Source organism: Apiospora aurea (genome assembly GCF_038362705.1).
Source record: "Apiospora aurea strain CBS 24483 chromosome Unknown utg000006l_segment0_segment0, whole genome shotgun sequence".
Classification (NCBI taxonomy): domain Eukaryota; kingdom Fungi; phylum Ascomycota; class Sordariomycetes; order Amphisphaeriales; family Apiosporaceae; genus Apiospora; species Apiospora aurea.
Genome location: NW_027117393.1, coordinates 3,841,366 through 3,868,162, shown reverse-complemented (window position 1 = coordinate 3,868,162; position 26,797 = coordinate 3,841,366). Strand labels below are relative to the sequence as shown.

Sequence of the window (26,797 nt, the reverse complement as noted above, 5' to 3'; positions counted from 1 at the left end):
GACCTGTCGCAAAGCAAGGGGGTTTTTGTTTTCTGTGTAAGGCAACCACGGCAGTGCGTTCTGCCTGCACTTTCAAAGGTAAGTAGGGCAGCCTGCCGAGTCAATCTCATTGATAGCCGGTTGCTGTTGCCCTGTCCGCACCCAACCGATACGATGCGTTCGTCATTACTCAACAGGATCCAAGGCGAGGTAGGTATCAAGAACCATAACCCACAGGCCGGAAAGAAGAGGAGATACAGCTCGCAAATCGCAGTGTCGGCGGGCGTCAGTTGCCCAAAGCAACTGTGCCGAGAACAGACAAAACAAACAGAGCGCTATCTTACTACGTCGTGGTTTCCCCAACCATTACATACTATACTGGCTTACTGTGACTAATCCACAAGTGTAGGCATACCACAATCTTGAACAGTGACGTATATACCAGTCTTCAAACAGTGATCGTCCCCAACTGCCGAGGCGGCAGTTAAACGCCCAGAGCAGCACATCGCTAATCTATTTTCCCCCTTCCCTAATCGGAAGGACCGATTCTCTCAAAGGCTTCAGCGAAAGCCACCGCTCCTTGAGCATGAGGTATGCGGCTGGGTAAGTCCACCTAGCTGAGCTGAGGTGGGCACCGCCTAAGCACCGCCCTTCTATGCGAAACCCTGCTAAGTTCTTTGGGCTTCTTAGTCTTCACAGACCCAGCCAATTGGCTTGAGCCAAGAAACTACAAGAGTCCTCTGGTGTCTCTTCTTCTATGGGGGCTTACCCGTCTTCAGGCCCGAATGCAGTCAGCATGCATACAAATCCGGAGGGGCTTTCCTAGGCTGGAAATAGCACTGCCTGCTGTTGTGGGAGGCTCATGGCTGAGTGAGACACCAAATTGGGTGTGCCGCGCGTGGCCATCCCGTATAAGTGCCCAAATTGTGGCCGTTGCCAAATGCTTACTACAACTAAGTACGGTCTGGCTTGTCCAAACCTGAAAAAAAGAGATGATGAGGTCCGGATTTCCTGTGGCCAGAGTTGCAAGAGCATGTAACAACATTTTGCAATTCCCGCTCAGTTGAAATTCAACGATGGCGTACCAGCAGCAAAACCAGTACCCCTATCCGCAGTATAGTGGTGATGGTGGTGATAGCCCGCAACAGCAACAGTTACTTTCACCAATGACAGAAAGCTCGCCCACATCGTACGGAAAATGGGAAAGCGTCGCCCGGCGGCTACAACAGCCGCCTCGAGTGCACGCGCCGCCCTTGCAGCAGCAGCAGCAGACATGGCACCAACCGCCGATGGGGTACGCAGCCCAGGGCATCGCGAGAGCCCACCACTGGGTCGCCAACAACCATCCCAACCCGGGCCCGCCACCGCCGCCTTCGGTCGTGTCGCCCCTGAGCACGACTGGGCATCAAAGGGGCGTCGGCGGCGGCACCGACTTTCAGTCGCCGAGCTCGATGAGCTACCGCACGCTGCCGCCGCGGCCTGAGCCGCGGAAGCGCAGGGTGTGTGGCGTCGAGAGGACGCACTTCATCATCATCATGGCGGTCGCGCTGTTGCTGTTGGCCAGCGGAATTGCGACGGGGCTCGGCGTCGGTCTCGCGCTGAATAACAGCAAGTCCTTGGCAAAGTCGTCACAGCCAATGTGAAAGACAAGAGCTGACTCTGATCGTGTCTTTGTGTTGCATCAACAACTCATGAAAAGGTACCTCCGCCTCGGCAACCACAACCACAAGAATATTCTCCACGTCGAGCTCCATCGCCGCCGTCGTGACCCATGGACCCACCGATTGCTTGCAGGACAATCGCAAAGTCTACGTACGTCTCGACAGGGTCATCGCCGAAGCCCTTTGATGTACAGTGTGGTCGCGATTACAAGAGCACCCGCGGCGCCCAGGACCTGGACCGTAAGGTCATCGTCCGCATGGCCGCGTGCCTCGACTGCGTCGACGAGTGCGCCGGTCGTCAGTGCCGAGTCGGCGCAGATTGGTGCCCGTACTAAAGCAGCTGGGCGAGCCCAATATCGCTGATGGGTGGTACATTGCGCAACTCCAGGGCGCTTCAGGTAGCAATATCAAATAGTATCTACGCGGAAATCAGGAAGTTAAAAGGCCAGTGTATCGATATGTGTGTATAGTTATATATAACAAAGCTTCAGCTAGCGCCTGGTTTACAGTTAGTACCAGTACTTTGAGATCAAGAAGACCTAAAGACGCATATACCAAATTTATCAAGAAACCAAGCGTCAGAAATGATATTGTGTCCTCGAAGTGTCTCAACATAGAGATACCACACCAGATGGGTATTACCATGAACTGCCCAAAGCTGAGCACGACGGCTCCCAGTTCGACAAATCCGAATTGCCCTCCGATGCGCTCTCAATTTGATCAATCCGCCTTACTTGGTGCGTTGTATCTTGCAAGCCAATCTGCAACTTTCTCGAAGACCATGAGCCAACAGTGCCTTCGTTCCACTTCGGGGGCGATGCGACCAATCAATTGACACCAAATCGACCCACTCTTGCTACACTATCTAGGCAAAACAGCAAGCAATATGGGCTCCAATAAAACAACCGGTTTCCATCAAGTAACTACCGGTCTGTTCTACAGATCTCAATTCTCGGTAGTATAGTGGTCAGTATGCGAGCTTGTCATTGGATCCAGTGTCATAAACGCTCGAGACCCGGGTTCAATTCCCGGCCGGGAAGCAATTTTTTGCCCTTTTCTACGCCTAAAAAGAACCTCTTGTGAATCCTCTCTTTGCTTTGTGTTCTTAATTTTTTTGTGTCGAAATTCTGGTGTGCTTGCTATATGCGTTTCGCGATGCTGGACGATAGACCGTGGAGCATAAACCCCGGGATGGGGAGAAAGAGCATCCATCATCTTATTCACTCGAAGTGGTCTTCGATTGAGCGGCGCAGTTAATTGCCGGCTTTTAGTCCATTTTAAGTGAGATATCGACTTATGTTGACTTCTGTTATAGTCGTGCATCTTTTTGCTGTGTTTAACTGGCTTTCTGGGGTGAAGTCGAGTCGACACGAGGATGCTAGCTGCACAATGGGGGGGCGTGCTGCGGAAAAGATTATTCTTATATTTGGCTCTCTGGTTTCACAAATCAAGCCCTCCGTATACATTATTATAGGATGGTAAACTTCGTCGTATTACAATGTCAATATATTTCATTGTTTCGCCTGTCACATTGATCAATGCCAAGTAGTCCTGGCGGAAGTTTCGTAGCTATCCCCTGAGGTCCTCTTCTTCCCCTTTTGACTTATACAAGCGCCTCCAGCCCTTCCGTTGGCTTGGGCCCGCCCTTGGACTTCCTCTCCTCCTCGGCGCCGCTGGCCTTCCACGCGCTCACGATCAAGTTGACAATGTGGTCGACGCCGACGCCCTTCTTGACCTGCGCGAACACGGTCGGGCCGCCCTCGCGCATCTTGCGGGCGTCGCGCTCCATGACGGCCAGGTCGGCGCCGACGGCCTCGGCCAGGTCCGTCTTGTTGACAACCAACAAATCGCTCTGCGTGATGCCCGGCCCGCCCTTGCGCGGGATCTTGTCGCCGCCGCTCACGTCGATGACGTAGATGATGTAGTCGGCGAGCTCGCGCGAGTAATTGGCGGCCAGGTTGTCACCGCCCGACTCGATGAGCAGTAAATCTGACCCGAACTCGGCGTGCAGGTCCTCGAGCGCTGCCAGGTTGGCCGAGATGTCCTCGCGCACCGCCGCGTGCGGGCAGCCGCCCGTCTCGATGGCGCGGATGCGCTCCGCGGGCAGGGCCTTGTGGCGCGTCAGGAACTCGGCGTCCTCGCGCGTGAAGATGTCGTTGGTCACGGCCGCGATCGAGTACTGCGAGCGCAGCGCCAGGCAGAGCGCCAGCATCAGCGCCGTCTTGCCGGAGCCGACGGGGCTAGGGGATGGTTAGTTACTAGTATGAGGCAAGTTCAAAGTGGGTTGGGGGTAAAGAAGGACCTGGAATCATGCAAGAAGATCGCAAGCTAGGCAGCCGAAATAGACCGGCTTCGTGTGCTACTGATTTGGGCCCTTACATAACCCCAGGTCCCTTGGAATATATCAATTGAAGGTGTGCGTACCCGCCAATGCCAATAGTGAATGCGCGCTCGTCCCAAGTGCGGCCCTCGACAATGGGCATTTCGCGGCCCAGGTAGCTGCCAGGTCCGTCGAGGATCTCGTGAGAATGGCCATGCTCCGCAGCGGAGATGCCCTCATGGGAATGGCCCGAGACGCCGTCGTGGGAATGAGTCTGCGCCATCTCGAATCCAGTCCCTTGGTTTCCTTGTCTCCGCTAACTTGTTCCGGTCGTGACACAAAGCTTGGCTTGAAGAAGATGTGATTGCAATTGGGATCGTCAGGAAAGAAGGGCAGAGAAGACGCCACTGTTTTCTGGACGACGAGATCCCAGATCCTGGGCTTCAGAGCTCCCGCGGTAGTGCCTCCCGACAGCTCTCGAACTGCGGGGTGGTTGCTTATCGGGATGGCGGGGCAAGGGTCTTCTTACGTACACAGTACAGGAAAGACTCAAAACTTATTGATCCGACAAGGATGATGCTATCAAGTCAGCCTACAAGCAGGGTTAGCTTATGCGTAGCTTACACTGACAGTGTGGTCACGAACTACCGTGTCAACTGAATCGGGGGATTTAAAGAAAAGGTATGCAGGACTTGGTCAAATACTTAATCACAAGCTCGCAACAGCACAACAACAACAGCAGCAGCAGCAACCAACACTGGCACGAGCAAATCAATCTTGCAATATTTGTAGCTGAGCGACGGGTATTCCGACCAAGTCAGAATGTCCACTGTCGTCCCAGTTCAAAAGGTTCTAGACCGAAGTACTTCTGGAGATAGGAGAGACACCGAAAAGAGTAGCTTCTCAAGGTGTTGGGCCCAATGCGTTTGTAAAGGAGCTGTCAGGATATCTACTATACACACTCCCAGCTCCCGACTTCGCTCGGGTTATGCTCTCCACCTTTGAAGGTGCTCTTGGCCGGGTACTTGCAGTGCGTATGCTGGTAAGCAATCCCCGCGCTCACAGTATCATTGACGAACTTGGTCCCGACCAAAGCCTCCGGGGCTACCCCCTTCTCGACCCAGTCCACCACAGCCGCCAAGACATTGTGCTCCCGATCGAACGGGATCCCCCGGACCGCAGAGCTTCCAGCCTGGCCAACGACCCAGGCGCCCGGGCCGCTGCTGCAGTGCCCCATCCCCGGGATGCGGAAGAACCGGTAGAACCGGTCCATCTGCTCGGGCGCGTACCCCATGCCGCTGGCGAGGTGCTCGTAGAAGCGGATCGAGTTGAAGCTCGTGATCTGCTGGTCCTGCTGGCCGTGGTACGTCAGGATCTTGCCGCCGCGACCCTCGAAGGCTGCCAGCGAGGACGGCCAGGTGCGTATGCCGCCTGGGTCCTTCTGGCCTGCGACTAGGGCGTCGTCCGTCGTGAAGGTGACGGGGTCCCACGCGGGGTCTTCGAGGACGGCGAACTTGAACCAGCCGACCGAAGGTGCGTACGCTTTCCCGTTGTACAGACCACCGGAGGCAGCTATCTCGCTACCTGGTTGCATAGCTGGGTAGAGCATCGAGCCGTTTGACCAGAGGTAGTTGCTGAAGACTTTGTTGACCGTTCCAACCTGGGCATCCGTGAGGCAGTCCCCTCCATCCGTTTTGGCTCCGCAGAGAAGTGTCTCAGGCTGGAACTTGCACAGCGTCGGATCCTCAATGATACCGTCCATAGCTCCATCAATACCATCGCATTGCCGCAAGACTTCATCGTGGATCGTCGTTTTCCACGTATCGGCAGCGATGAAGCTCTGCGCACCGTCCGCGCCCGTGACGGTGAAGTATCTGGCCCTCGAGGAGTAGAGGTTGTTGAAGTCAACAGCCGGGGCACCGGCCACGATCCCGTCAAAGTCGTCGGGGAAGACCTCGGCAGAGTGGATCCCCTGTCTTCCGCCCAGGGAGCAGCCTATGAAGTATGACTTGCTCGCGGCGGCTCCGTAGAAGAGGGCAGTGAGCTTCTTGCCGACTACGACTGACGTATGGAGGCTATGTATATTCAACGATTAGTATTTGGTCAATTTTGGCATGAGTTTCCGAGTAGACTTACGACCTCCAGCCAAAGTCGGCCACCACATCGTCGTTCTGGTAGAACGTGTCGCCTCTCGTACCATTGTGACCGTTGTTGGTACCGACAGTCGCAAGTCCGTTTGCTGTACCATATGCCAGGTTTTTGTACTCGACGCCTATGTGCATTTCTTCGTCGTCAGTCTGTTATCTTATACATCATGAAAATGGCAGTGCTTGTCATCTCTCTCAACTTACAGCCGCCAATGCCCCCATTCCCGGTGGCTAAGAACCGACCCGACCAGTCCTCCGGCAGCCACATCTCATAGGTGATGCTGGACCGATTGGAAGTCGGTATAGACATCGCAATGCGACACACGTCTGCCGTCACGACTTGGCTGTCGGTACCACATGATGGATCGTTGTCCGAAAGCGTGACGCGGGCACCGGCCTTGACGAACTGCAGCCCCGTGCGTGTTGAGTTCTTTACAGAAGCTTCTGGCCGGAACTGCAGACACTTCTCCTCAAAGGATGCTGCTGTCTGGATGCTGCGTGTCGCAGCCAGAGAAGGCAGGGCCAACCCCAAAAAGCCAGATTCCAGTCTCATCTTGTCTGTCGTTGTGCTGGTCTGAGACGACTCAACTGAACTCAACGAATGCGACAGTTCAGTTCCGGTTGCCTACTCCTGACGAACGGCTCCCTATGTGGCACATGCGAAGCCATGCCCTTTTTATGTTCTTTCATATTGATTTTATTCCCTCACTGACCCCGGCGACTTGCTGCAGCGGAATGGATTCATGGCAATTTCCTTTTCCTTCCCCTCATCCCCATGTCTCAAAAAGAGGGCATGGCCGGTTTGCCGTGTAAATGCCGACGAACCCCTGGCTCCTTGGCCAATCAATGATCTCCATTGCAGCGCCCACCTCCCTATTCAGGACAAGTCGCGGAAGGCACTGCCGATTCGATTTTCTGCAGCCGCGACTCAAGCTTTGCATTTTTTTGATGCATCACTTCCAAAATGGAGAAACACCCCAGGATCATCGTCAGATGCAACTCTGTCAATGGTCTTGAGACACGCTGTCGCATGCAGCCATTGGATCCTAGCTCTTTGGGCGAAACCCGGTTGTCGGTATCTTCTGAGTCTACCATGAGTGAGCGACAATGCGTAAATTGTGGTAAGAACCCCAAACCTTGAGCCTGTGGAAGGTTCCCGGTGACGCTGACAGCAATTGCTCGTGATGCAGTGGCCACTGAGTTGGTTCTTTCTTCTTTGTCTTCTTTGTATGCTTGACACGCGAAAACTGAAGTGTTCATTCTTCGCCCATCCCGTTGCTCGGTCGTTTGGGTGCGAGAAACAGCTCTATGGTTCCTCTGGTTTCTTCGGCCGGAGGCCTACCACCAGTCCAGCTTTAGGCAACGTCTTCATCCAACTGTTAAAAAGGTCCAGAGATCCTCTCTTGCCAGTGTCCGTCTTTTGTGAACTGTGCTGTCTGTAGTAGCTCAACCATCCGCCGAACCCCCTCAACTTTTCCTTGTCACTTGTTCTCTCGAAGAAAACACCATCGCTTCGAAAATGCATAGAGTTAAGACCGAGGAGAGCGAGTTGGATACGGCGTCGCAGCTGTCGCACCTGTCGAACCGCTCGCTGGACTCTACTCTATTCGGCACTCGGGCCAGATATCTGGTGTCAAGTTGCAGTTTTAGATGGAGCACGCCGCAGACGATGGTGTTCCGGGCCTGGATCCAAGAGAAGTATCCGAACCACAAGGGATGTGATGTAGGCCCACTCTTGAAGGCACTTGACCTTGATGGTTACGAGGATATGACCACAGCGAATGGTGATAGTGTGTACCGTCTCATCGTCGAGAAGGTGAAACGCAAGGTAACGAACACGGAGAAGCTCATGGCTGCCGAAGGATCTTTGACCAAGAACGAGTGAGTGGTACCACCATGAGATTATCCGGTTTTGATTGATATACTGACCCAACAAGTGCGCCACAACGAGTCGTCTCCTTTAAGGAGACTTTACACCATGCTGCTGCCAGCCAGGCATCTAGAGGCAGTTCAGTCAGTGATCTGCCGAGCACGCCCAACCACGCCTCCGAACCATCGGGTACAGCGCAGGTTCGTCGTAGTCTATTCTCAAGAGGCTACCACAACGACGATGACACACAGAGCGTCAGTTCTGGCCCTGATAGCGGTGGCAGATACCACCTCCGAGAAGCGGCATCCCATGGAGTACGAATGCCCAAGTCGCGCACATTCTTCGGAGCTGCGGCTACCCCATCACCAACTCCCTCGTCAAAAACTGCTACTCACCACTACCAGCAACAGCAACAGCAACAGCAACAGCAGCAACAACAACAACAAGATGAACTACATCGTAAGGTGAAGTCGCAGGTTCTTGAAAACATGTGTCGTGACCCAATCGGCCCAACAACACCAACGCCGTCCTTCTCGAGTGGCAGCCCTGTTTACGGCCGTGGTAGCGACGGCGATACCTCCGACACCCGTTATCTCCGAGGAGGAGAAACAGGACGGGCAATAAGAGGACGCCGTGAAAAGTCGGCGCGTCAAGGCCATCTTGGGCGGCTGGCGGAGACGCTCGAGTACTTCGGAGAGGAGGTGCTTGAAGCACAGCAGGCACCTGGTGAATCAGAAGAGTGGGAATCTGAGATTGACTCGCTCAGGCGGCTGTATGATAAGATGCTTCAGAAGCTGGAGAGGCTGCAGTTGCTACCGCCGGCGGAGGACTGAGGTTGCTGCTGTGTCCTGTCAGTTGAGATTAAATGGGGTGGTTGGATTTGTTGTTGATGAAAAGGGCGTACTGGTCGACGCCAGCAAGGCAATGCCAAGACTCGATGATTGCCGCACAGTGACGATATTTTGGAAGGAACGACCCAGGCAAGCGACCAAAGCTTGGGGAGTGGGGGCATTCAATACGTTCACGTTTGTAACAGATGTTGAGCCCTGGGTCAGTAGTGAATCTGCAGAAGTCAAATGACAAGGCTGGAAGAAATGTATGATACAAGGGAGATGAGAATGATGTCAAATATGTAGCTTTTCGGAAGAATGGTGCTTTTGAATAGGGGTGCTGCACAATACTCAATTTATCAGAATATGTAGACCCAGGCATCCACTTTGCCATTCTACCCAACATCGATTATTCTGACTGACATACGACATCAAATCCCCAACTTGAATCCTCCGGGAACCTGTCTCTGAAACACCCCCCTCGGATCGTATTTGCGGCTCGTCTCCCGCAGCCGCTCCACGCTCTCAGCGCCATATCCGGCGACGATGGCGTCCAGCTGCCAGGGACCCGCGTAGTTCAGGTAGATGTAGGGATGGTCCACGCCCAGGTCCCGCGCCGCGGCCTCGAGCTGGTCGAGGAGCGAGCGCGCCTGGCGGTAGACGAGCGCGTCGTCCTCGGCGCGATCCCACGTTATCGTCAGGAGCACGTTGAAGAGGTCCTCGTCTTCATCGTTCAGGCCGAAGGCGTTGCCGCCCGTGCTGGCGGATTTGCGGCTGAGAAAGGCCGGTTGGGGTTGCATAGAGATGGACCTGGGTGTTGGGTACGAAGTTAGTGGGATATGTTTGTGTACAAGTGAATCGAGATAGAGAGGCAAGGATGGAGATCTATTTACAGCTTGATGTTGGGTACCGATCGGAGAGGCGCGACTATGGTCTGCGAGATCCGGTAGATGGCGGCCATCATCTCAGCACTATTCCTGCAAGTCGCTGTGACGAAGAGATCACGATGGTCACTAGGGTTAGTCACCGCCAGCTCCAAGGCGAAATCCGTCAGGTTGGAAGTGCGCATGGTCCCGTACAGTTGCGGCAGCGACGTGAAGTTCCGAAATGCGGGCGGGTTCTCCATCGGTTTGGTGTAGTGCATGCTGTACGAAGTCGCCCATACATCGGTCGGGGCGTCCCAGAACAAGGTGAAGATGAGCGAGGCGTACGGGTCGTAGTCGGGATTCCCTAGGAGCGCCTCGAAGGCCGCGAACTGCTGCTCGATGGCCGCGATGTCGATGACCAGGAAGCCGCCCCAGAAGTCGCCCTGCGGAAAGGTCCGCATGGTCAGGGAGGTGACGATGCCGAAGTTGTTGGAGCCGCCCTTGAGGGCGCGCCATAGGTCGGGGTGGCTGGTGGCGTTGGCGTTGACGATCTCGCCGGATGCTAGGACGACTTCGAAGTTCTGTTCGTCATTAATGTGTTAATATTGACTAGCTCATGGGGGCAAAGGGATTCAGAGTAGACGTGCCTCGACATTATCACAGACGTAGCCGTAGCGGGGTGAGAAAAAGGAGATGCCACCGCCAGTCACGAGCCCGCCTACTCCGACGCTGGCCACTCGGCCACCAGAGGTAAACAGACCCTGCTCTTCAAGTGTGCTGTAGACGTCCCCCCCAACTGTTACCGGGACCGATGTTGACGGAGGTTCGGTCTGCGGAGACATCGATAGGTCTCAGCTTAGTCAAGTCGATGGTGGTTCCCGACTCAATATTGGCAGAGCCGGCAAACGGTGTATGTCTGTCACATGGTTTAGCAATGGATACGATGGATTAAATGTTGAAAAGCCCTTGCTTACCCTCCGGATCGTACAGCAAAGTTGCATTGCCCTGGAAAAACTTCATCCCCGATGCGCAGAATGAATACGGCCCTCGATACATCCGATTTCTCATTTGGTGTTACCACACAACTTGGGCTCAGCTCTCTCTCAAGTACGCTCCAGTATGAGGCCACAGACGACTCGAAAGAGTGTTGACCTGGGTATGAGACCATAGCCCCCAGTGCTTGAGACAGAGCCGCACACTGATAAAGTGGTTTTAGTAATTACTCACATATATCGTATAGAAAACCTGTAATAATGCATAACAGGCCACGGCGAGGAGGAACATACACATGTACCAGTCTCGAGGAGTAAATCCTTGGCAGACTCGGTTGTCAGGTTGGGTGGGTGCCATTCGCCTCCAGGCACAGCGGCAACCATCGCGAGAGATGTAAGGAGAAAGTGCGACGGTCTCATGTTGGCTCGAATGTGCACCTAGTTTCCCAACGGCGAGGATATCAAACACGACCGAGGAACCAAGTCAAAGCGATGGACTATCTGTTGCAGGCGACTCAGTACATGTATTCATACAAGCCACCATACAGGCGTGGAGCAGACCGTTCATCTGAAAGGCAGCAAGCAACTGTATATTGCACGCAGGAAGTTGGTGCTGCCGGACTAACGAAATGAAGAGGCTGGTAAAGCGTGCCATTTTGTTGCACACGAAGGGTGTGAGGGACAGCAAACACGTTGCGGCTGGGATACTCCCGAGCCTTGCTGTTCATAGGGTAATTGGCCTGTTCTAGACCGTCTCCTCCTGCAGTCGGGTCTCTACCGTACCCTGTTGATCCAGGGGCAGACAGTTCTCACCTGACCATTGCGCGAAAAGTCCGGTATATGGTCACTGGACATGACAGGGCTTCGCTCCCAGCTGCGGAGGTTCCGGTTGGCACGGTTGACCCGGCTGCTTGGGACAACACTTGTATATGATTAGTCAGACCTTGTGCTTTTGGCCGTAGATGCAGGCGAACAGTATGCGCTCTGTCTAGGTTGCATTGAAATCTCGTTTAAACCTCGCCTGAGCGCTCAGGCTGGATGTTGGGTTTCGGCCACACAGATGTTAGACAACAATTGAAAAGGGGGGAGTACTGGAAAATAACGAGTCAGAGAGTGTTAGGACCCCTTCGGCTACCATGTAAGGAGAGAGATCTATGGCTTAGGCTTCGAAACGAGGGCTCCATCCCGAACCCTTGTTATGAGAGGAGAACAAGAAGTACAAGAACTATGAATGCGAAAAATGAGTCTCGCTTTTCGCACGAATGAGCTCCTATTTGTAGCTGTATAGATAGTCATATCTTAGAGGTTTCCCGGTCAGTCCACACGTCCATCATAACGGCCAGCCCCTTTCAGGTCGATAGACAGCAGCGCCGCAATGCCTAACCCAAAGACACCTGACGAAACCCATCCCTCCACCGCGAGGGTTGATCGCGATACCCTATTGGTAAGTCAGCCGCTGATCGGCGTCAACCGTGAACCGAGAGACTGACTATGTGCTCCACTCGCTCAGGGGGCGATCTGGTCACTCACCAGCATCGCAGCACTCTTAGTCGCCGCTCGCATCTGCATCCGACTGCGTTACTCGCACCGCCGTCTCTTTGCCGACGACTACCTCGCGATCCTGGCCCTGCTGCTCCTAATCAGCAACTCGGTGGTGATGACCCTGATGTGTCCCACGATGTATGAGGTCATTGATGTGAGCGCAGGCGCCATGGTACCCCCTCCGCCGACCTTCCTCGACGATGCCGCCTACTACCTCGAGCTGCAGTTCGCGTCGACTGTGCTGTTCTGGAGCTGCCTGTGGGCCGTCAAGGGCTGCTTCCTCGTCTTCTTCGGACGGCTGGCCCGGCCGCTGAAGTGGCCGAGGAGAGCGTGGATCGCGATCGTGGTATTCACGGTTGCGGCGTATTGCGCGTCCATCGTGACGTATCCGTTGGTGTGTCCATCACTCCAGCTAAGTAAGTATAAGCTATCCATCCCTTCTCCCTCTTTTCAGTCTTTTGGCTTGATTTAGTTAACAGGACCCCAAGTGAAATGCCAAGGCCCCCTCAATATCTACCGCTCCGCCGTCAGCCTCCGCTTCAGCACCGCCGTCGACGTCATCAGCGACATGCTGATCATCTGCCTACCGGTGTACCTGACCGTCGGTCTCCAGATGTCCGCGGGCCAGAAAGTCGGGCTCGTCGCCGTTTTGAGCTTGGGCGGCATCATCGCCGTCTTCGCCGTCGTCCACGTCGTCGTGACCAGCGACGCGACCAGGCTGGCCGAGATCTCGTGGCTGGCGCTGTGGTCCGCCATTGAGTCGAGCGTCGCGGTCGTGGTGGCGTGTCTTGCTAGCTTCAAAGTGCTATTCACACACAAGCAGGACAAGAGTTCTAAGGGGACGCCGTACTACTACGGTACAACAACCACGACGGGCACGGGGCGTCAACATGAGGATCAGCTGCAGAGCATGGCTGGGCAAGCCACCAAGGTCTACATGACCAAGAGTCGGAAGTTGAGATCGGGTAGTGGCGGCCCACAAGTTGTGATGGCCGAAGAAGCAGAACTGCTTGACTTTACGGGACAGAACTTCAGCAGAAAGGCCATTGTTGCGCGGGCGTTTGTCGTCGAGGTTGGGTCGCGGACGGCATCGCAAGAGCGGATACTCGATAGTTGAAGTAAGATGCTTTATTGCAGTTTCATCATTCCGATGCCCCCTTTTCATCATGCTTGACATGTTATGAACAAACCCCCGTCTCTCAAGTCTCCTCCTTCCCCGGTCCATCGCTATCCTTCGACACCGGTTCAGCAGGCAATTCCACCGGCGGCCGCGGGATCTCCCTCCCGCCCAGCTCCCTCGTAGGAATCGGATCAGCATGCAACTGCGCCTTCTCGAAACCCCCCACCCCCTCCTCCTCCTCCTTGGCCGGTGATCACCTGTGTCGTGGGGTGGTTATTATTAAGTTCCTCCCACTGCCCGATGCCCGGGAGACGTGCCTGCGCCTCCTTCCGGCTCTTGCGCCGGCCGTGCAGCCAATACAGCAGCCCGCTGCAGAGAAGCAGGAAGACGACGGTGCAGGCGACGCTGATGCCGGCGACTTGGGCGACGGTTAAACCCTGCTTGTTGTTGCCAGAAGCAGGTGTGGTGTTGTCGGTCGAAGAAGGTTGCGGCGTGTCAAGGGCCGGCAGCAAGGACATGGTCGTGGTGAGGAACGTGGACATCACCTTGGTGACTTGGCTGTTTGCGTCCGTAGTGGTGACCCACGCCGTCGTCTCGTGCTCGATGGGTGTATATCTGGGCGGCATACTGGTAGGGGCGGCAGCAGCTGCCTCCTGCCCGGGCCGCAATTGATGCAGCGGAAGCGTGATCGGGACACCGACGGACAGCGAATCGGCGGACGGATGGATTACGTGGACCGTGGCGGTCGGGAAGGGCGTCTCGACCTTGTTCGATACATCGTGCTTAGGTACGCTGCAAGGGTCCGCGTCCCGGTGATAGGGGTTGTCGTCGTCGCTGCCGCACTGCGACAGGATCCCCGCAAAATCGGCGGCGAGGTAGTCAGCAGCCCTCTCGTCAGAACCTTTGGCCCGAAGGTCTTGGCTGACGCAGCAGAGACAGTAGTTGTAGTAGTCGTAGAAGGCGGAGCCTGTCACGCAGAAGTCTTCCCAGTCGCGGCTGACCTGGCCTTTGATGAAGGCGGCATCTGTCATAAGGGTGAAATTGTTAGACTTAGTTCTCACGGGATGAATCAGGCTAAAGGGAAGGCATGTACATACTGCACGTCCCGTAGCATCGATCTTCGATGCGGGGGGGCATCACTGCGCCTGCGAGGCTGGTCGAGGCTCGCTGTGGGATATGCGAGGGTGGCCATGGTGGGATCGATCACGATAGTACGGCGACCCAGTTCAATGGCTAATGGAGGATTCGGGGTCTTGGAGACATCTTGTATAAATCTAGCAAAAGCGACCTGGGGTATGACGATGGCGAACAAGGTACCCTGCACATGACATTTAAAGTCCGTGGCATGAGTGGTTTTCGTGAAAAGTGTAATGCTGGTTTTGATCAGAAAAAGGGAGCAATATCAAGTGTCCAATTCATCAGTCATAAAACGCGCGTACGCCGGGGCCTTCCACCCAATCTATATGCTGGTATCTACTGAATGTCCTCATCCATAGCTTCGTCCTGGAATCCCTCAAACTCCTCTTCCTCCAACAGTGGGCCACTGAAAGTCTTCGCCGTTCGCGGGAAGACTCGCTTGTACAGACTAATGCCAACACTGTCTTGTGGGTTGATCTTTCCATCAAACGTAGCCTTGAAGTAGCCGTGCGTACCGAGAGGTTCTCGGATGTAACCGCTTCGTCCACGCCTAGTCCACAACGGCATGGCCTTGAACCACTCCACGTCTTCGCGGTTGAAGAACATGTACCTGATGGTAACGATCTTCTTGTTGATATGGTAAGGGTGGCCTGTAAGAATGGCACGCTTCGCGATGACTCTGTTCGTCGATGGTGCCCGGACAGTGCCAGTCGCTACCAGTTGGAGTGGCAGGTTGGACTCTTCGTCGTCATCATCCTCGTCCTTCGCCTCCCCAGGGATAGTACGCTTGAAGAAGAGGGCCGGCACTGCACCCCAAGTGATGGGACCCATGAATGTGGCGACTGCAGATTGACCTGGATGGAGGAATCTGCAGTATTTGTGCACGTCGTTCTCGGTATTGCCACCTACCGAAAATAGGGGGGTTAATAACGAAGCGGCGGGGGCCGCACTGCATAATGAGCTCCTCCTTAGCCTTGATGGACTTCTCGTAATCTTCCTTGTGCGTAATGTCAAAGTTCAGCACTGTCCTCTTGTTTTCGTGCTCCAGCAGAGAGAATAGAGAGATGGGCTGGGTTGGCTTGTAGGTCTTCTGCAGCTCCATCGGCACAGCTTTCAGATGCACATGAACTCGGGTACCAGGCTTCACGCCGCCGACCAAAGCTCGCTTCAGGTAGTGATTGCGTGATGACGCATAGTTTGTGACTGGCAGTAACCGCGACCAGTCTTCGGGTTCGTATGGTCGATCTTCTTCGGTGTTCCAGGGACTCGTTCGAAGACTCTTGAGACCTCTGAAACGTTGAAGTCGCTCCCTCGCAAGTACGTGAGGATGCAATTCAATCTCATCTGGGAACTCCATGTCGTCCTCGACCTCGCTCTTCTTGCTCTCCCGGTATGCTGCCAGCTGTGCGGCATCATCGGCGTCATCGAGCTCTTCAAACTTCTCCGACTTTGCGTACTCTGACATGCCAGCCTCAGTTGGCTCCGCAGGTGCAAGACCCTCAACACCATCTTCGGGCGCTGCTTGCATAGCGTCAGCATCGGCGTCGACGTCTTGCATCTCATCGTCGTCCATCTCTGACTCGGAATCGGAAACATCGTCAAGGTACCAAGCCGCTTGGTAATTCGAGGTTCCTTTGGGCAATTTAAGGGGCTTTGTGGGCTTCTCCACTTCGTCTTCAGAAAAGTAATGATGGTCATCCAGAAGGACACCCTTCTTTGATGTGGTCGCGACAGACATGGCATCGTCAGCGTCGTCCATACGAGCCTCCTCGGGTGCCAGTTCGTCAAGATCGTCAGGTTTGTCGTGCTCAAGTACTGTGGGCTCCTCAAGAACTTCCTCCGCTCCCTCTACAGTGACATCACCATCCTTCTGCTTCTTCTCCAATGGGGCAGCTGTTATCTTCTCAATTTGGAATGTGCCCCAATCTCCAACTTGAATGAGTCTGTTTGCCTTCAACCCCTTGCCACGAACGACACCGGTGAAGATGGTGGATTCGGACGGAGAGCTTGGCCAATGAATCTCGTCGGCCAACATCCAACTCCTTTGATCCCTCCAGTGAACGCCCTTGGGAGAAGAATTGCATAATGACCGCAAAAGGTTGGAGCATTCTTGCCTCGAGTCCAGGCTGTAGACCTTGTCTTGGTCGGGATGGAAGTGTGTGATGAAGGAGACCAACGACTTGACCACATCGGGCCTAGCCTTGGCGGGTTGTATCTTGTCGAGGTTCTGAACAACCGTGAAACACGAGGACATGCCCTGGTTCTCAACACTCCGAATGATCAGCTCTCCAAGCGGATCGACTTCAACTTCCGAAGAAAGCACAAAAACGACAAAGTCGGCGACTCGAGCGGCATCCATGCATGCGGTCAAATCGCGCTTCAGGGGGATGTACTGCAGCTTCTGCTTGAAGCGGTCGATCGGGACGCGGAAGCTGACATCGGTGACTTCGGTTTCGATGTCGAGACTCGCATTCATGCTCTTGATGGCTGCCGAAGCGTCGGCGTCGCTGCAGAGAGGTACAACGGCAACAATACGGGGGCGCCATCGCGACCCCTGAATATGGATGTCTGGTCTTGGTGTTCCTTGTTCTTTTGTAGTTGGAGTTGCTTCGCGCGGTTTCGTCGGTCGAGCTTCGACATGACTTGCTGGTGTGGTGTCTTGCGCACTCCGCGCTCGTTGGAAAGCTTGCCTAATGAAGTTGTAATATTAGCACATTTTCCTTGGGCGCATGCACAGTAAAACATGGAATGCACTGCTCCGTACCTTTGGCCTGTTCACGAAGAGCACCCTTGGTGGCCTTCTTTGACTTGAACCCCTTGTGGGAGACTCTGGTCGTCGGCCGGTGGGAATGGGCCACAGACGCCGACATCTTGCCGTCTCCGCCTGCCTTGAAGCGGATGGGCAATGTATGCGAAGCCAGATTGATGAATGTCCCTTGGTTGCAACTGTTGCTTCCGAATTGAGATTTGCAAGGTCGGAGGGGCGCACGCGAAAATCCGGTGTTGTAGACGAGGGCGAATTGTTTCGACACTGGCGCATTCAGTATATTCGACTTCGCTCCCGCAATTCCCGTTCGAAAATGGAGGGGCAAAGCCGTTGATTATCGAAATTTTTGTGGTTATCGATTGCTATCAGTCGATAAGGACCCCTGCAAACCCCCACCTGCAAGAACCAAAGATCTTATCTGAATGTGGTAGGGCCTGTGCTCAGAGACTCCATAACCATCCTGGGGGAAAAGGGGGGTTTCAATGCGACTTTGAATCGGCAGGTGCTGTTCACTCTCGACGCCCGTTTTGCGACCCGCAGGACAAGTTGCATCTGTCTCTGGGTGCTTCGTTTCTCAGTCTATTCGAACTCCCGCTCTTGGACCCCGTATGCATCTTACAAGTTTGGTGAACAAGAATAGAATAAACAAAGGCTTTCGAGTATCTGAAATAATATCTCTTTTCAATGCCAACTTGGAATCCCACACAATAGGTCAGCTCAGATACAAATTATGAGTTCAACATGACTGGCCTCCAATATGCTTCGAAAGCGGCAACCTCGCTAGTCTATGCGAGGCTGGTATAAGGTGAGCCTTTTAAACAGCAACATCTTAGATGGCTTCCAGACTGACATGTATGAGGGCACAAGCCTGAGTAATGTCAAGGCCATCAGGCTTACACTCGCGGATGGCACCATCCTTGATGATGTTCGAACACCCCGTTACATAGTATTTAGCCAAACTTGCGAGCATCATACCCGGCTCTCCTCGCTTGACTGTCGTATGTGAAAACCCCATCGAGAATGCCATTTTGGCTCTGCGTACTATTGAACACCACGATCGCAATGCTCAGTACGAATGAATATAAGAGACCCTCGGTCTCAGTATGTCCAAATCTGGGATCTCCTACAGCTGAACCTTGTCCGGACGGACCTTTCGAAACAAAAGATACCCATGATTTCAACAAAGGCAAGGTCTGAAAATGGGATGGCCTCGAATACCAGCGGTCAGGGGCATGCTCAGACGAGGCGTGGCGGTCCCTGCTGTACGGGGGTTCATCTCCAAACAAGAATCGGGCACATTCTGGACTAAGAAGTGGTCTACGACGCGATAGTTCTTTTAAAGCAAGCCAATGCCAAGTATTTCGAAGAGACTACGCTTATGAATTGGGGCAATGCATTCGTACGGGGGTCACGTCACTGTACTAGATCTCAAGCTTCATCCCAAGGGCAATGTCAAGAAAACAAATAGGAAGATATAACATGTCTATCAGCTCCAAGCGACAATATTATTTCCATCGAACTTGTATCCTTTGATCACCTTATCAGGAGCGACAAGCTGGAGAAACACGAGGAGCTGAAAAAGTACCTGACGCCTATCATCGAGTTCTGAACTCGGGATTTCGCTGACTACAACATTGCACACCTGCAACGGAGTGTTAAAAGGAATGACTCATATAATTAACGAGGCGTATGGTGGAGAAGGATCTCAGGCTGTCCTTTCGAGATACCTTCTAAGGGTCGATGCCAGTTCGGACGACCTCTGTCATCAATTAGCCCGATTTGATACGCAAATGCAACCATGATACCGTAATAGCTGAATTAGGAAGCATTCACAAATCATGCCAATTCACAAGAAGTAGGCTTCATACGAAAAAAAAGTTAAAAAAAAAAGGTAGCAACTTCCGCGTCCAATTCATTACAATAGAGGAAGACGCGAGTTGATTTGCTGCGTGAGAATGGATGTTCATTGGGGCAACTGCTTATCACTTAGACGATAAGACTGCCAGTCCCTGATTTACTGGACTGGATGCTCCACATAATAATTCTTTGGCCCCGCCAGATAACATTCTTATCAGAGGGTCTGTGCTCAAAATTTCCATGAAACTTTTTGGGAGTGCTAACAGGCAAATGTCCTATGGATCGGTAGCAAGACGACATCGCGACATACCCAGCTGTGCGCCCATCTTTGCCCAAACACCCAATTCGACGTTGAGGACCGGATTATTGGCCACAGCACTTAATCCGAAACCCTTTAATTTGCCGACCCGCCGATATCGACTTTACCCGGCGACATGATGGAGGTGGACGATCTCGAGGTCACCGAGCGGCCTTCCGCAAAGACCCACGACAACGGTGCCGTTACCATCAAGCGCGCCCGCACACAGCTCATCCCGAAGCACGAACGCGAGCGGATAAAGCGCAACAAGCAAGCCCACCGCGACTACGGCCGTGGCAACGGCATTGACGTCAAGACCATCAAGGACAAGAAACTGCGCCGCAACCTGAAGGGCCTCGAGCAGAAGTACAAGCAGGCCGCCGAATCCGCCAAGGATGCCGAAATCCTTTTGGAGAACACATCTGGCTTTCTGGAGGCCGAAGACGAGTTGGAACGGACATGGCGTGTGACGCAGAACGAGATTGAGTCCAATGTCTCCTTAGAGGTTTCCAAAAAGCGATTCGACCTCAAGTTGGACCAGCTAGGGCCCTACCAGTTTGACTACGATAGGACGGGTAGAATGCTACTGTGTAAGCACCCCTTGCGCTCGTCTCGATATACTTGGGGGGACTCCCTACAGCTGCCCATTGGGGACTCATGAGCTCCTCGATCTGGGAATAAAATGCTAATTTATTTTACTATAGTGGGAGGCGCCCGAGGACACGTTGCCACCATGGATTGGAGACAAGGCAAGCTTGGCTGCGAGATAAACTTGCAAGAAAAAGTTCGAGTATGTACCGTCTTGAGTCCGTATTGCTCGGTCCAGCGATAGGCTCCCCTATTTGAGGGAGGGGTCATTCAGTGTTGGAGCCGGATTCCACGGAGAGCCCTGGCTATTTTGAAACACACGATATACTAACCCACTCTTCTCCAGGCTGTCAAATACCTGCACAATACGAATTACTTTAGCGTTTCTCAAAAGAACCAGGTCTACATATACGACTGTAAGTTGTTGCACTCCGCAACGAACCAGCCCCCATAATACCCCTTTTACTGGATTCTGCCAAAAATTAGCAGCACTCGGAGTGAATCATCTCACTAATATCGCACATAGCACACGGTGTCGAATTGCATTGTCTCCGGAGTCTCCAGGAGGTTTCTCATATGGTAGGACCCCACGTGTCAGGGAGGTCTGCACAGCCGCTGACATTGAATCCTAGGATTTCTTACCCTACCACTACCTCCCTAGCCACGCTGGTAAGTTTTCATGATCTATCAACCTGTGTCGCATTGTCCTCTAACTTCAATATAGGGTTTGACAGGCTGGTTGAAATACACGTAAGTATTATTGCGCCGTCTTCCATTCTTTGTGTGCCATTGCAGCTATCCTCTAGCTTGGCGAACCATGTATCACATCCAAATCCAGCGACTGACTTCTCCCCTAGCGATGTGTCGACTGGAAAGCTGGTCTCTGAGATCCGAACAGGCCTGGGGCAACCCGTATCAATGGCCCTAAACCCCTGGAACGCCATTGTGCACGCTGGCCATAATAATGGCACTGTAACTCTCTGGTCTCCCAACAGCACTGAGCCGCTAGTCAAGTTGCTGTGTCACAAAGGCCCCGTCAAATCAGTTGCGGTTGACCGAGAGGGAAGGTATATGGTGTCATGCGGCAACGACCGGAAAATGGCTGTCTGGGACATTCGCATGTTCAGGTATGTACTCCTGAATCTTTACTTTGATTTTCCGACCCAAGCATTTTACTGACGATTTTCACAGGGAGGTAAATAGCTATTTCACGAGAGCTCCCGCGTCCTCGGTGTCCATCAGCGACAGGGGCGTCACAGCTGTTGGGTGGTCGACCAGCGTCACACTGTGGAAAGATCTCTTTGTGAAACATCGCAAGGACCAAATCAAGGTTGACAGCCCATACATGACGTGGGGCGGTGAGGGCAAATCAGTAAGCATCTTTCTTCTCTCATGCCTTAGTGACTAGTTGCTGACTCGCGTGCGATAGGTTGAGCAAGTGAAATACTGCCCGTACGAGGATGTCCTCGGTATTGGGCACGATGAAGGCTTCTCGTCAATCATCGTACCAGGTGCTGGAGAAGCCAACTTTGACGCTATGGAAGTGAACCCTTACGAGACCGTGAAGCAGCGACGCGAGACAGAGGTCAAGGGTCTCCTGAACAAGCTTCAGCCCGAGATGATTGCCCTTGATCCCAACTTCATTGGCAACCTGGATCTTCGCTCGGATCAGCAGCGACGAGAAGCGCGGGATCTGGATGCTAAGCCTGTCGACATCGAGACAGACATTAAGAACCGTATGCGTGGCAAGAACTCGGCTCTCCGCAAGTACTTGAGGAAGCAGCGTGCGAAGAACAACATTATCGACGAGAAGCGCCTGAAGGTGGACGAGCTATGGAAGCAACAGCAAGAGCAGAACCAAGAAAGGCGCCAAGAAAAGGCCGCCGAGTTTGGACCAGCGCTGGGTCGCTTCGCGAGAAAGGAACAGTGAGGAGATCTCGTTGCCCAACCATAATTCCTAAAGAAGCCAAGTTCAATGCTAGATCGGATCGCGGCGTGAGTGCATTGCTGTGTGTGGTACACGCAGCCCGCTGCAGACAGGAACTTGACTTTAGTGATACCCAAATTAACGGATCATCCCGACGCTGTACATTCTTCTCTTCGAGGCGCTGCGAATGGCGCAACGAATGTCGTACCCAACACTGCGCATGCCAGGGTCGCTGGTTACCGCCATCCGACGTGCCGCAAACGCCTGACCACGAGATGAGGCTTAGGTTTGGTCCTCCCTCGCGGAACAGTTTCCGCTATGCACTGTAAGAAGCTGAATACAGGGGTGCCCCGAGGGCTCTTGGCATAACATTGAGCTTCCCAGAGAGAGGCCTTATCCAGTTCTTGCTGCCAGTACATGCATGTTACGGCAATAACTGGAATAGCAGACACTAGAGAAGTGACATTAGGAAGGGTGAAAGAGAAAGATGTGCAAGTACGATATACCATCAATATGAACATGCAAGGAACTCGGGTGAAAGTACAGGCGACGACTTCAGGTGATCGAACCACATGTACAGAACAAGTTGGAAACTCGGGTGTCGAAACAAGCCTTCGGGAAGTCTCAGCCACCTGTGTTGGGAAGCGAAGTCTTCCTTAATCACAACCACATGGCTCCGTTATCATTCGATGTGGGCGATAATGGGCCAGGGAGTGGCTGCCTCTTGTCGTACAACCGGTGTCGGCGGCAAGGCTTCGCTCGCACAAAGATCTCCTTCCTTTCCGTCTTCTCCCCCCAATCGGGCTGTGACACGGTATGACAAGCCAGGTAGGTCTCTGATTAAAGTCTCCCTCGTGTACATCTCGTTTGAATCAAGTTCATTGCCACACCACAAGTGGCGCCGTGTAACGTGTGTGCACACTTACTCGATGATGTGGTGCTCTGCTGAAATCTCACTCGGGGGCGTCTCCAATCCCGACCTTGCGACCCCCTTCCCGCTGCCTTACAGGGTGCGTGCGGTCGGTCGAATCCCACGGGCGGATGGCACGGCGCACAACGAACGATGCGGTGGCACCGTGGTTTCGAGGGCTTTCAACGTGACGCGTGCCTGCATGTGCGACTCTGACATTCTTGTCTCGGTGAGACACGAGAACGGCATGATGAAGAGAGAGGACCTTTAGCTGTTACTAGCCTCTACGATGATATTCAAATTGCCGTGAGAAGAGTTGGCGCCCAACTCGGTGTGGGGGATAACGTATGGGCAGCCTCATTCAGCGTTGGGCGTTCGGAGCAATTTCCCGCTTCGAGATCCGGACTGGGTGTAACAAACAAACAGTGTATTTTCCTTTTTCGGCTGAACCTCCCCTTGACATGGACCAATCGCAGTCACTCCCGAACCTCGGGTTCCCTCTGTTCTGCAGAAGCGAAGGAGTGAGATGGCACCCTACGAATAGCCCACCTCTTTTCTCTTTCCCTCTTTCTCGGGTCTTGATCAATCACAGGTCGTGTACGATGACCCGAGGACACCCCCTTTTGTCGTTTGGTAGTAGCTGGCCCCCACGCATGGGAAGCCATCTTGACGACATACATAAGCCAGCCAGCCAGCAAGCAAGCAAACAGTGACGGTGGCTATATGCAAGTATAACATGATGTAAGAGAGAAGAGCCGTGGAACATTTATTATTGCCGCCAGATATCAAACATGACGGCCCGAGACCTGTTTATTTCGCACTTGATTTTGTTCATATGCTCCCCCTTGCGCTCATCCTTGCTTGGTCCGTAGCTCGACTCTTCAACATACATCTATCTATATAGCCCTGTACCGGCGAAACATGGAACCAGCACCCGGCACTAACTCGGACGCGGAGGAACGCGGGAGCCGCTCCGTCGAGGAGAAGTCGTCATCGGAATCGGCAACAGCGGGGGCGCGAGACCCGAGCCATGAAGTAGGCGCCGACGTCGACTCCGAATCCCAAGTCGCCCAACCACCCGCCGCCCCGGAGTGGAAGATCGGGAGGCAAGAGCTGTACATCATACTATCTCTCACGGTCATCAACATGGTCGTCGCACTGGACTCCTCCATCATCATAACGGCTCTCAAGGTGTGTACGATACATCCATCAGCAGTAGTGCTAATGAAAGAGGGGTGTTGTTCTAATGCATAACCTACTTGATTCCCGAAAAGACAATGACCGTCGCCCTGGGCGCCGACACCACCCAAGGCTTCTGGATCGGCACCTCCTTCCTCCTCGCCTCCACCGTCGCCATGCCCCCTATCGCGAGCCTCAGCGAGGTCTTCGGCCGCCCGGCCTGCCTTCTGTGCGCGCTCGCTCTGTTCACCCTCGGCAGCGTCCTCTGCAGCGCCGCGCGCGGCGTCCGCCTCCTGCTCGCGGGCCGCGCCGTCCAGGGCGTCGGCGCGGGCGGCATCTGGATGGTCTCACTGTTGCTGCTGACGGACCTCGTCCCGCTCCGCCACCGGCCCAAGTGGTGGGCCGTCATCTCGCTCGGCTGGGCGGCGGGGCTGGTTGCGGGACCGCTCGTCGGCGGCGCGATTGTGCAGCGGACGACGTGGCGCTGGATCTTTTACTTGAATTTCCCGTTCTGCGCGTTCGGGTTGGTCGTCACGCCGTGGCTGCTGACGATCCGGCCCCGGGCTGAGAGTATGCGGGTCAAACTCGCGAGGATTGACTGGATCGGTGGCGCGCTGTTCACAGCCGGGCTCACCTTGTTCCTGTTCGCGCTGTCGTCGGCTGGCATCCAGTTCGCGTGGAGCAGTGCGGAGATCATCGCGACGCTGGTCATCGGGTTTGTGGGATTGGTTGCTACCGGTGTCTGGGAAGGTTTTTTCGCGAAAGAGCCGATGCTCAAGCACAGCTTGTTCTATAATTGGAGCTCGAATATTGCCTATCTCGGCGGCTTCGTGCAGGGTCTAGTGGTCAGTAAGCTTTCGATCAACATGATAGTCCTGCTGATTACCATATGGAGAAGCAAGACTGGGCGTTGACATAATCACGAAAAACAGATGTACGGCGAAAACTACTATGTGCCTTTCTTCTTCCAATCGGCCAAAGCGATGACACCACTACGAGCGGGAATCAACCTGCTCCCGGCGCTGCTGTTCGTGATCCCCTAGCGGCGCCGTGACGGGCGCGCTCGTGAGCCGCTACAACAACTACCGCTACGCCATCTGGCTGGGCTGGTTCTTCGTCACCTTATCGTGCGGCCTCGAGATCCTGTGGGACGCCGACGTCTCTACGGGCGTGTGGGTGGTATCGCTCATCGTCATGGGCATCGGCCACGGTATCGTGCTCAACGCGCAAACATTTGCGTGCCAGGCGATGGCCCAACCCGGCGATATCGCAGCGGCCGCCGCCATGTACGGCTTCGTGCGCCAGCTGGGGAGCGCGGTCGGGGTCTGCGTCGGCAGCACGACCTGGCAGAATGTGGCGGCGCTGAAGCTGGGCTGGGGGGCTTGCCGGTCGAGATCGCATATCATGCCGAGGCCTACCTCGATGAGTTCCACATTTCGATGCCCGACGGGGGCGGGGATGATCCCACGAGGAGGAAGGCTGTGACCAGCGCATTTGTCTTTGGTTTCGCGGGGGTGTGGCAAGTGTTCCTCGGCATCTCGGGCGTCGTCTTCGTCCTCAGCTTCTTCGTTAGGCACTTCGATATGGACAAGGCCATCGAATCAGAGCACCGGCTCGAACAGAATAGTGGTGCCAGCAGTGGCAGTGGCGATGGAAATAGCGACATGGGCAGCAGGAGGCAGAGGCAGCCCTGGGAGGATCTCCAGGCTATTGCTGCTGCTGAGATCCAAGCCAGGAGCTGAATGACGGTTAGGCTCTTGATCTGCACAACATGGCCGTGGATCCTCCAGAAGATACTCCGCCCATAGAAACAAAACATTCCCCATTCATATAAGCCACACTTTCACTTGCGTGTTATTCATCGCATCGATCGACAAGTCAGCTTCGCTGCTCTGTACATAATTTTAGAAACTGATAATCCTGCCTGTTGGATCCTCCGGTGCTAAACCGGCCATCTAACCGGGGTAGACCCGTATTCTAATTAGTTGGCTTAGAAACCCGACCAGCAGCGATCCGAAGCGAGACATCACAAAAAAAAAATGTATGACGGGATACATGAAAATATGACGACCAAGGCAGTCAAGGGGCTCGAGAGCCACGGAAGAACCGAGGCCACCAGAAGACCATAACGCCTTCTGTTTCTGTTCTGGGGGCCGGCCTAGGGGCACTGGTGACTGGCCTAGGTGCTGAAAAAAAAAGGGCCACTTGCCAAGCAGGCCAAGGGCACTCGCAGGAACAGGTTTGCCGGGAAGCTAAGCTACTCGAAACCGTCTGCAGGCTGCCAGGAGGCGCCCAGGGAGTGAAAAGGGCAGACGGGTGCCGAATAACCGTCTTCCCCAGCACCCCAGGAAGGAGATGCTCCGGGAAAGGTGGACAAATGACGAGAGAGGGCTGCTGGGAATGACATGATGGGATTGGGGTCTGGAGGGAAAATGCCATCGATTGCCACTACTCAATCACAGACAACCTGGGCAAGGAAAAGTCGGGTTCTCCACAAGTACTTGCCCTTCCCGGGTTTTCACTGGCCGGCAGTACCAGCCACAGCTGGCCCAGTTATTCTTGCCGCTAAATATGGAGACGAGTGACGTTGCTCTTCATGCTTTCTCCAGCTTTTCGTCAGCGCCTGCGGTCATCGAAAGTGAGACCAGCAAATCCATGGCCAGATGCAAAGACACCGAAAGCCAACTATCTGCTCGGCCTGCCTGCTGTGCCAGCCGCACTGCCGCACCTAGACCCCTCTGGGCTAGCCGGGCCACACCAGGTTACTAACGTACCGGCGGTTGGGTGGCTGGGGCCGCACTTTGGAC

At 54.2% G+C, this 26,797-nt stretch overlaps 10 protein-coding genes across 10 annotated transcripts; 5 read left to right on the top strand and 5 right to left on the bottom strand.

Annotated features, from left to right (window-relative positions):
* Nucleotides 1-1,055: 1,055 nt before the first annotated feature.
* Nucleotides 1,056-1,975, top strand: PG986_009788 (uncharacterized protein; the record flags this gene model as incomplete). The annotated part of the gene is made up of 2 exons (XM_066846010.1): nt 1,056-1,618; nt 1,774-1,975. 2 exons carry the CDS (start codon nt 1,056-1,058, stop codon nt 1,973-1,975), a joined length of 765 nt encoding a protein of 254 aa, XP_066698408.1.
* Nucleotides 1,976-3,243: 1,268 nt separating this feature from the next.
* On the bottom strand, nt 3,244-4,243 carry PG986_009787 (urease accessory protein UreG; the record flags this gene model as incomplete). Its single annotated transcript, XM_066846009.1, has 2 exons — nt 3,244-3,880; nt 4,065-4,243. The coding sequence occupies 2 exons, from the start codon at nt 4,241-4,243 to the stop codon at nt 3,244-3,246; spliced, it is 816 nt and encodes a 271-aa protein (XP_066698407.1).
* A 669-nt stretch (nt 4,244-4,912) lies between these two features.
* Nucleotides 4,913-6,660, bottom strand: PG986_009786 (tannase and feruloyl esterase; the record flags this gene model as incomplete). The annotated part of the gene is made up of 3 exons (XM_066846008.1): nt 4,913-6,035; nt 6,097-6,232; nt 6,312-6,660. 3 exons carry the CDS (start codon nt 6,658-6,660, stop codon nt 4,913-4,915), a joined length of 1,608 nt encoding a protein of 535 aa, XP_066698406.1.
* A 966-nt stretch (nt 6,661-7,626) lies between these two features.
* Nucleotides 7,627-8,810, top strand: PG986_009785 (uncharacterized protein; the record flags this gene model as incomplete). The annotated part of the gene is made up of 2 exons (XM_066846007.1): nt 7,627-7,988; nt 8,111-8,810. The coding sequence occupies 2 exons, from the start codon at nt 7,627-7,629 to the stop codon at nt 8,808-8,810; spliced, it is 1,062 nt and encodes a 353-aa protein (XP_066698405.1).
* A 428-nt stretch (nt 8,811-9,238) lies between these two features.
* Nucleotides 9,239-11,085, bottom strand: PG986_009784 (uncharacterized protein; the record flags this gene model as incomplete). The annotated part of the gene is made up of 5 exons (XM_066846006.1): nt 9,239-9,617; nt 9,701-10,254; nt 10,493-10,589; nt 10,648-10,871; nt 10,960-11,085. 5 exons carry the CDS (start codon nt 11,083-11,085, stop codon nt 9,239-9,241), a joined length of 1,380 nt encoding a protein of 459 aa, XP_066698404.1.
* Nucleotides 11,086-12,040: 955 nt separating this feature from the next.
* Nucleotides 12,041-13,324, top strand: PG986_009783 (uncharacterized protein; the record flags this gene model as incomplete). Its single annotated transcript, XM_066846005.1, has 3 exons — nt 12,041-12,109; nt 12,176-12,623; nt 12,687-13,324. The coding sequence occupies 3 exons, from the start codon at nt 12,041-12,043 to the stop codon at nt 13,322-13,324; spliced, it is 1,155 nt and encodes a 384-aa protein (XP_066698403.1).
* An 82-nt stretch (nt 13,325-13,406) lies between these two features.
* Nucleotides 13,407-14,464, bottom strand: PG986_009782 (uncharacterized protein; the record flags this gene model as incomplete). The annotated part of the gene is given in 3 exon segments (XM_066846004.1): nt 13,407-13,568; nt 13,585-14,351; nt 14,425-14,464. The coding sequence occupies 3 exon segments, from the start codon at nt 14,462-14,464 to the stop codon at nt 13,407-13,409; spliced, it is 969 nt and encodes a 322-aa protein (XP_066698402.1).
* A 336-nt stretch (nt 14,465-14,800) lies between these two features.
* On the bottom strand, nt 14,801-17,334 carry PG986_009781 (AARP2CN domain-containing protein; the record flags this gene model as incomplete). The annotated part of the gene is made up of 3 exons (XM_066846003.1): nt 14,801-15,318; nt 15,374-17,053; nt 17,229-17,334. 3 exons carry the CDS (start codon nt 17,332-17,334, stop codon nt 14,801-14,803), a joined length of 2,304 nt encoding a protein of 767 aa, XP_066698401.1.
* A 2,191-nt stretch (nt 17,335-19,525) lies between these two features.
* Nucleotides 19,526-21,904, top strand: PG986_009780 (putative UTP7-U3 snoRNP protein; the record flags this gene model as incomplete). Its single annotated transcript, XM_066846002.1, has 8 exons — nt 19,526-19,976; nt 20,091-20,176; nt 20,321-20,390; nt 20,501-20,643; nt 20,699-20,724; nt 20,832-21,101; nt 21,166-21,346; nt 21,404-21,904. The coding sequence occupies 8 exons, from the start codon at nt 19,526-19,528 to the stop codon at nt 21,902-21,904; spliced, it is 1,728 nt and encodes a 575-aa protein (XP_066698400.1).
* A 1,828-nt stretch (nt 21,905-23,732) lies between these two features.
* PG986_009779 (uncharacterized protein) lies at nt 23,733-25,732 on the top strand (the record flags this gene model as incomplete). The annotated part of the gene is given in 5 exon segments (XM_066846001.1): nt 23,733-24,002; nt 24,086-24,835; nt 24,923-25,017; nt 25,034-25,313; nt 25,328-25,732. The coding sequence occupies 5 exon segments, from the start codon at nt 23,733-23,735 to the stop codon at nt 25,730-25,732; spliced, it is 1,800 nt and encodes a 599-aa protein (XP_066698399.1).
* Between the last annotated feature and the right edge of the window lie 1,065 nt (nt 25,733-26,797).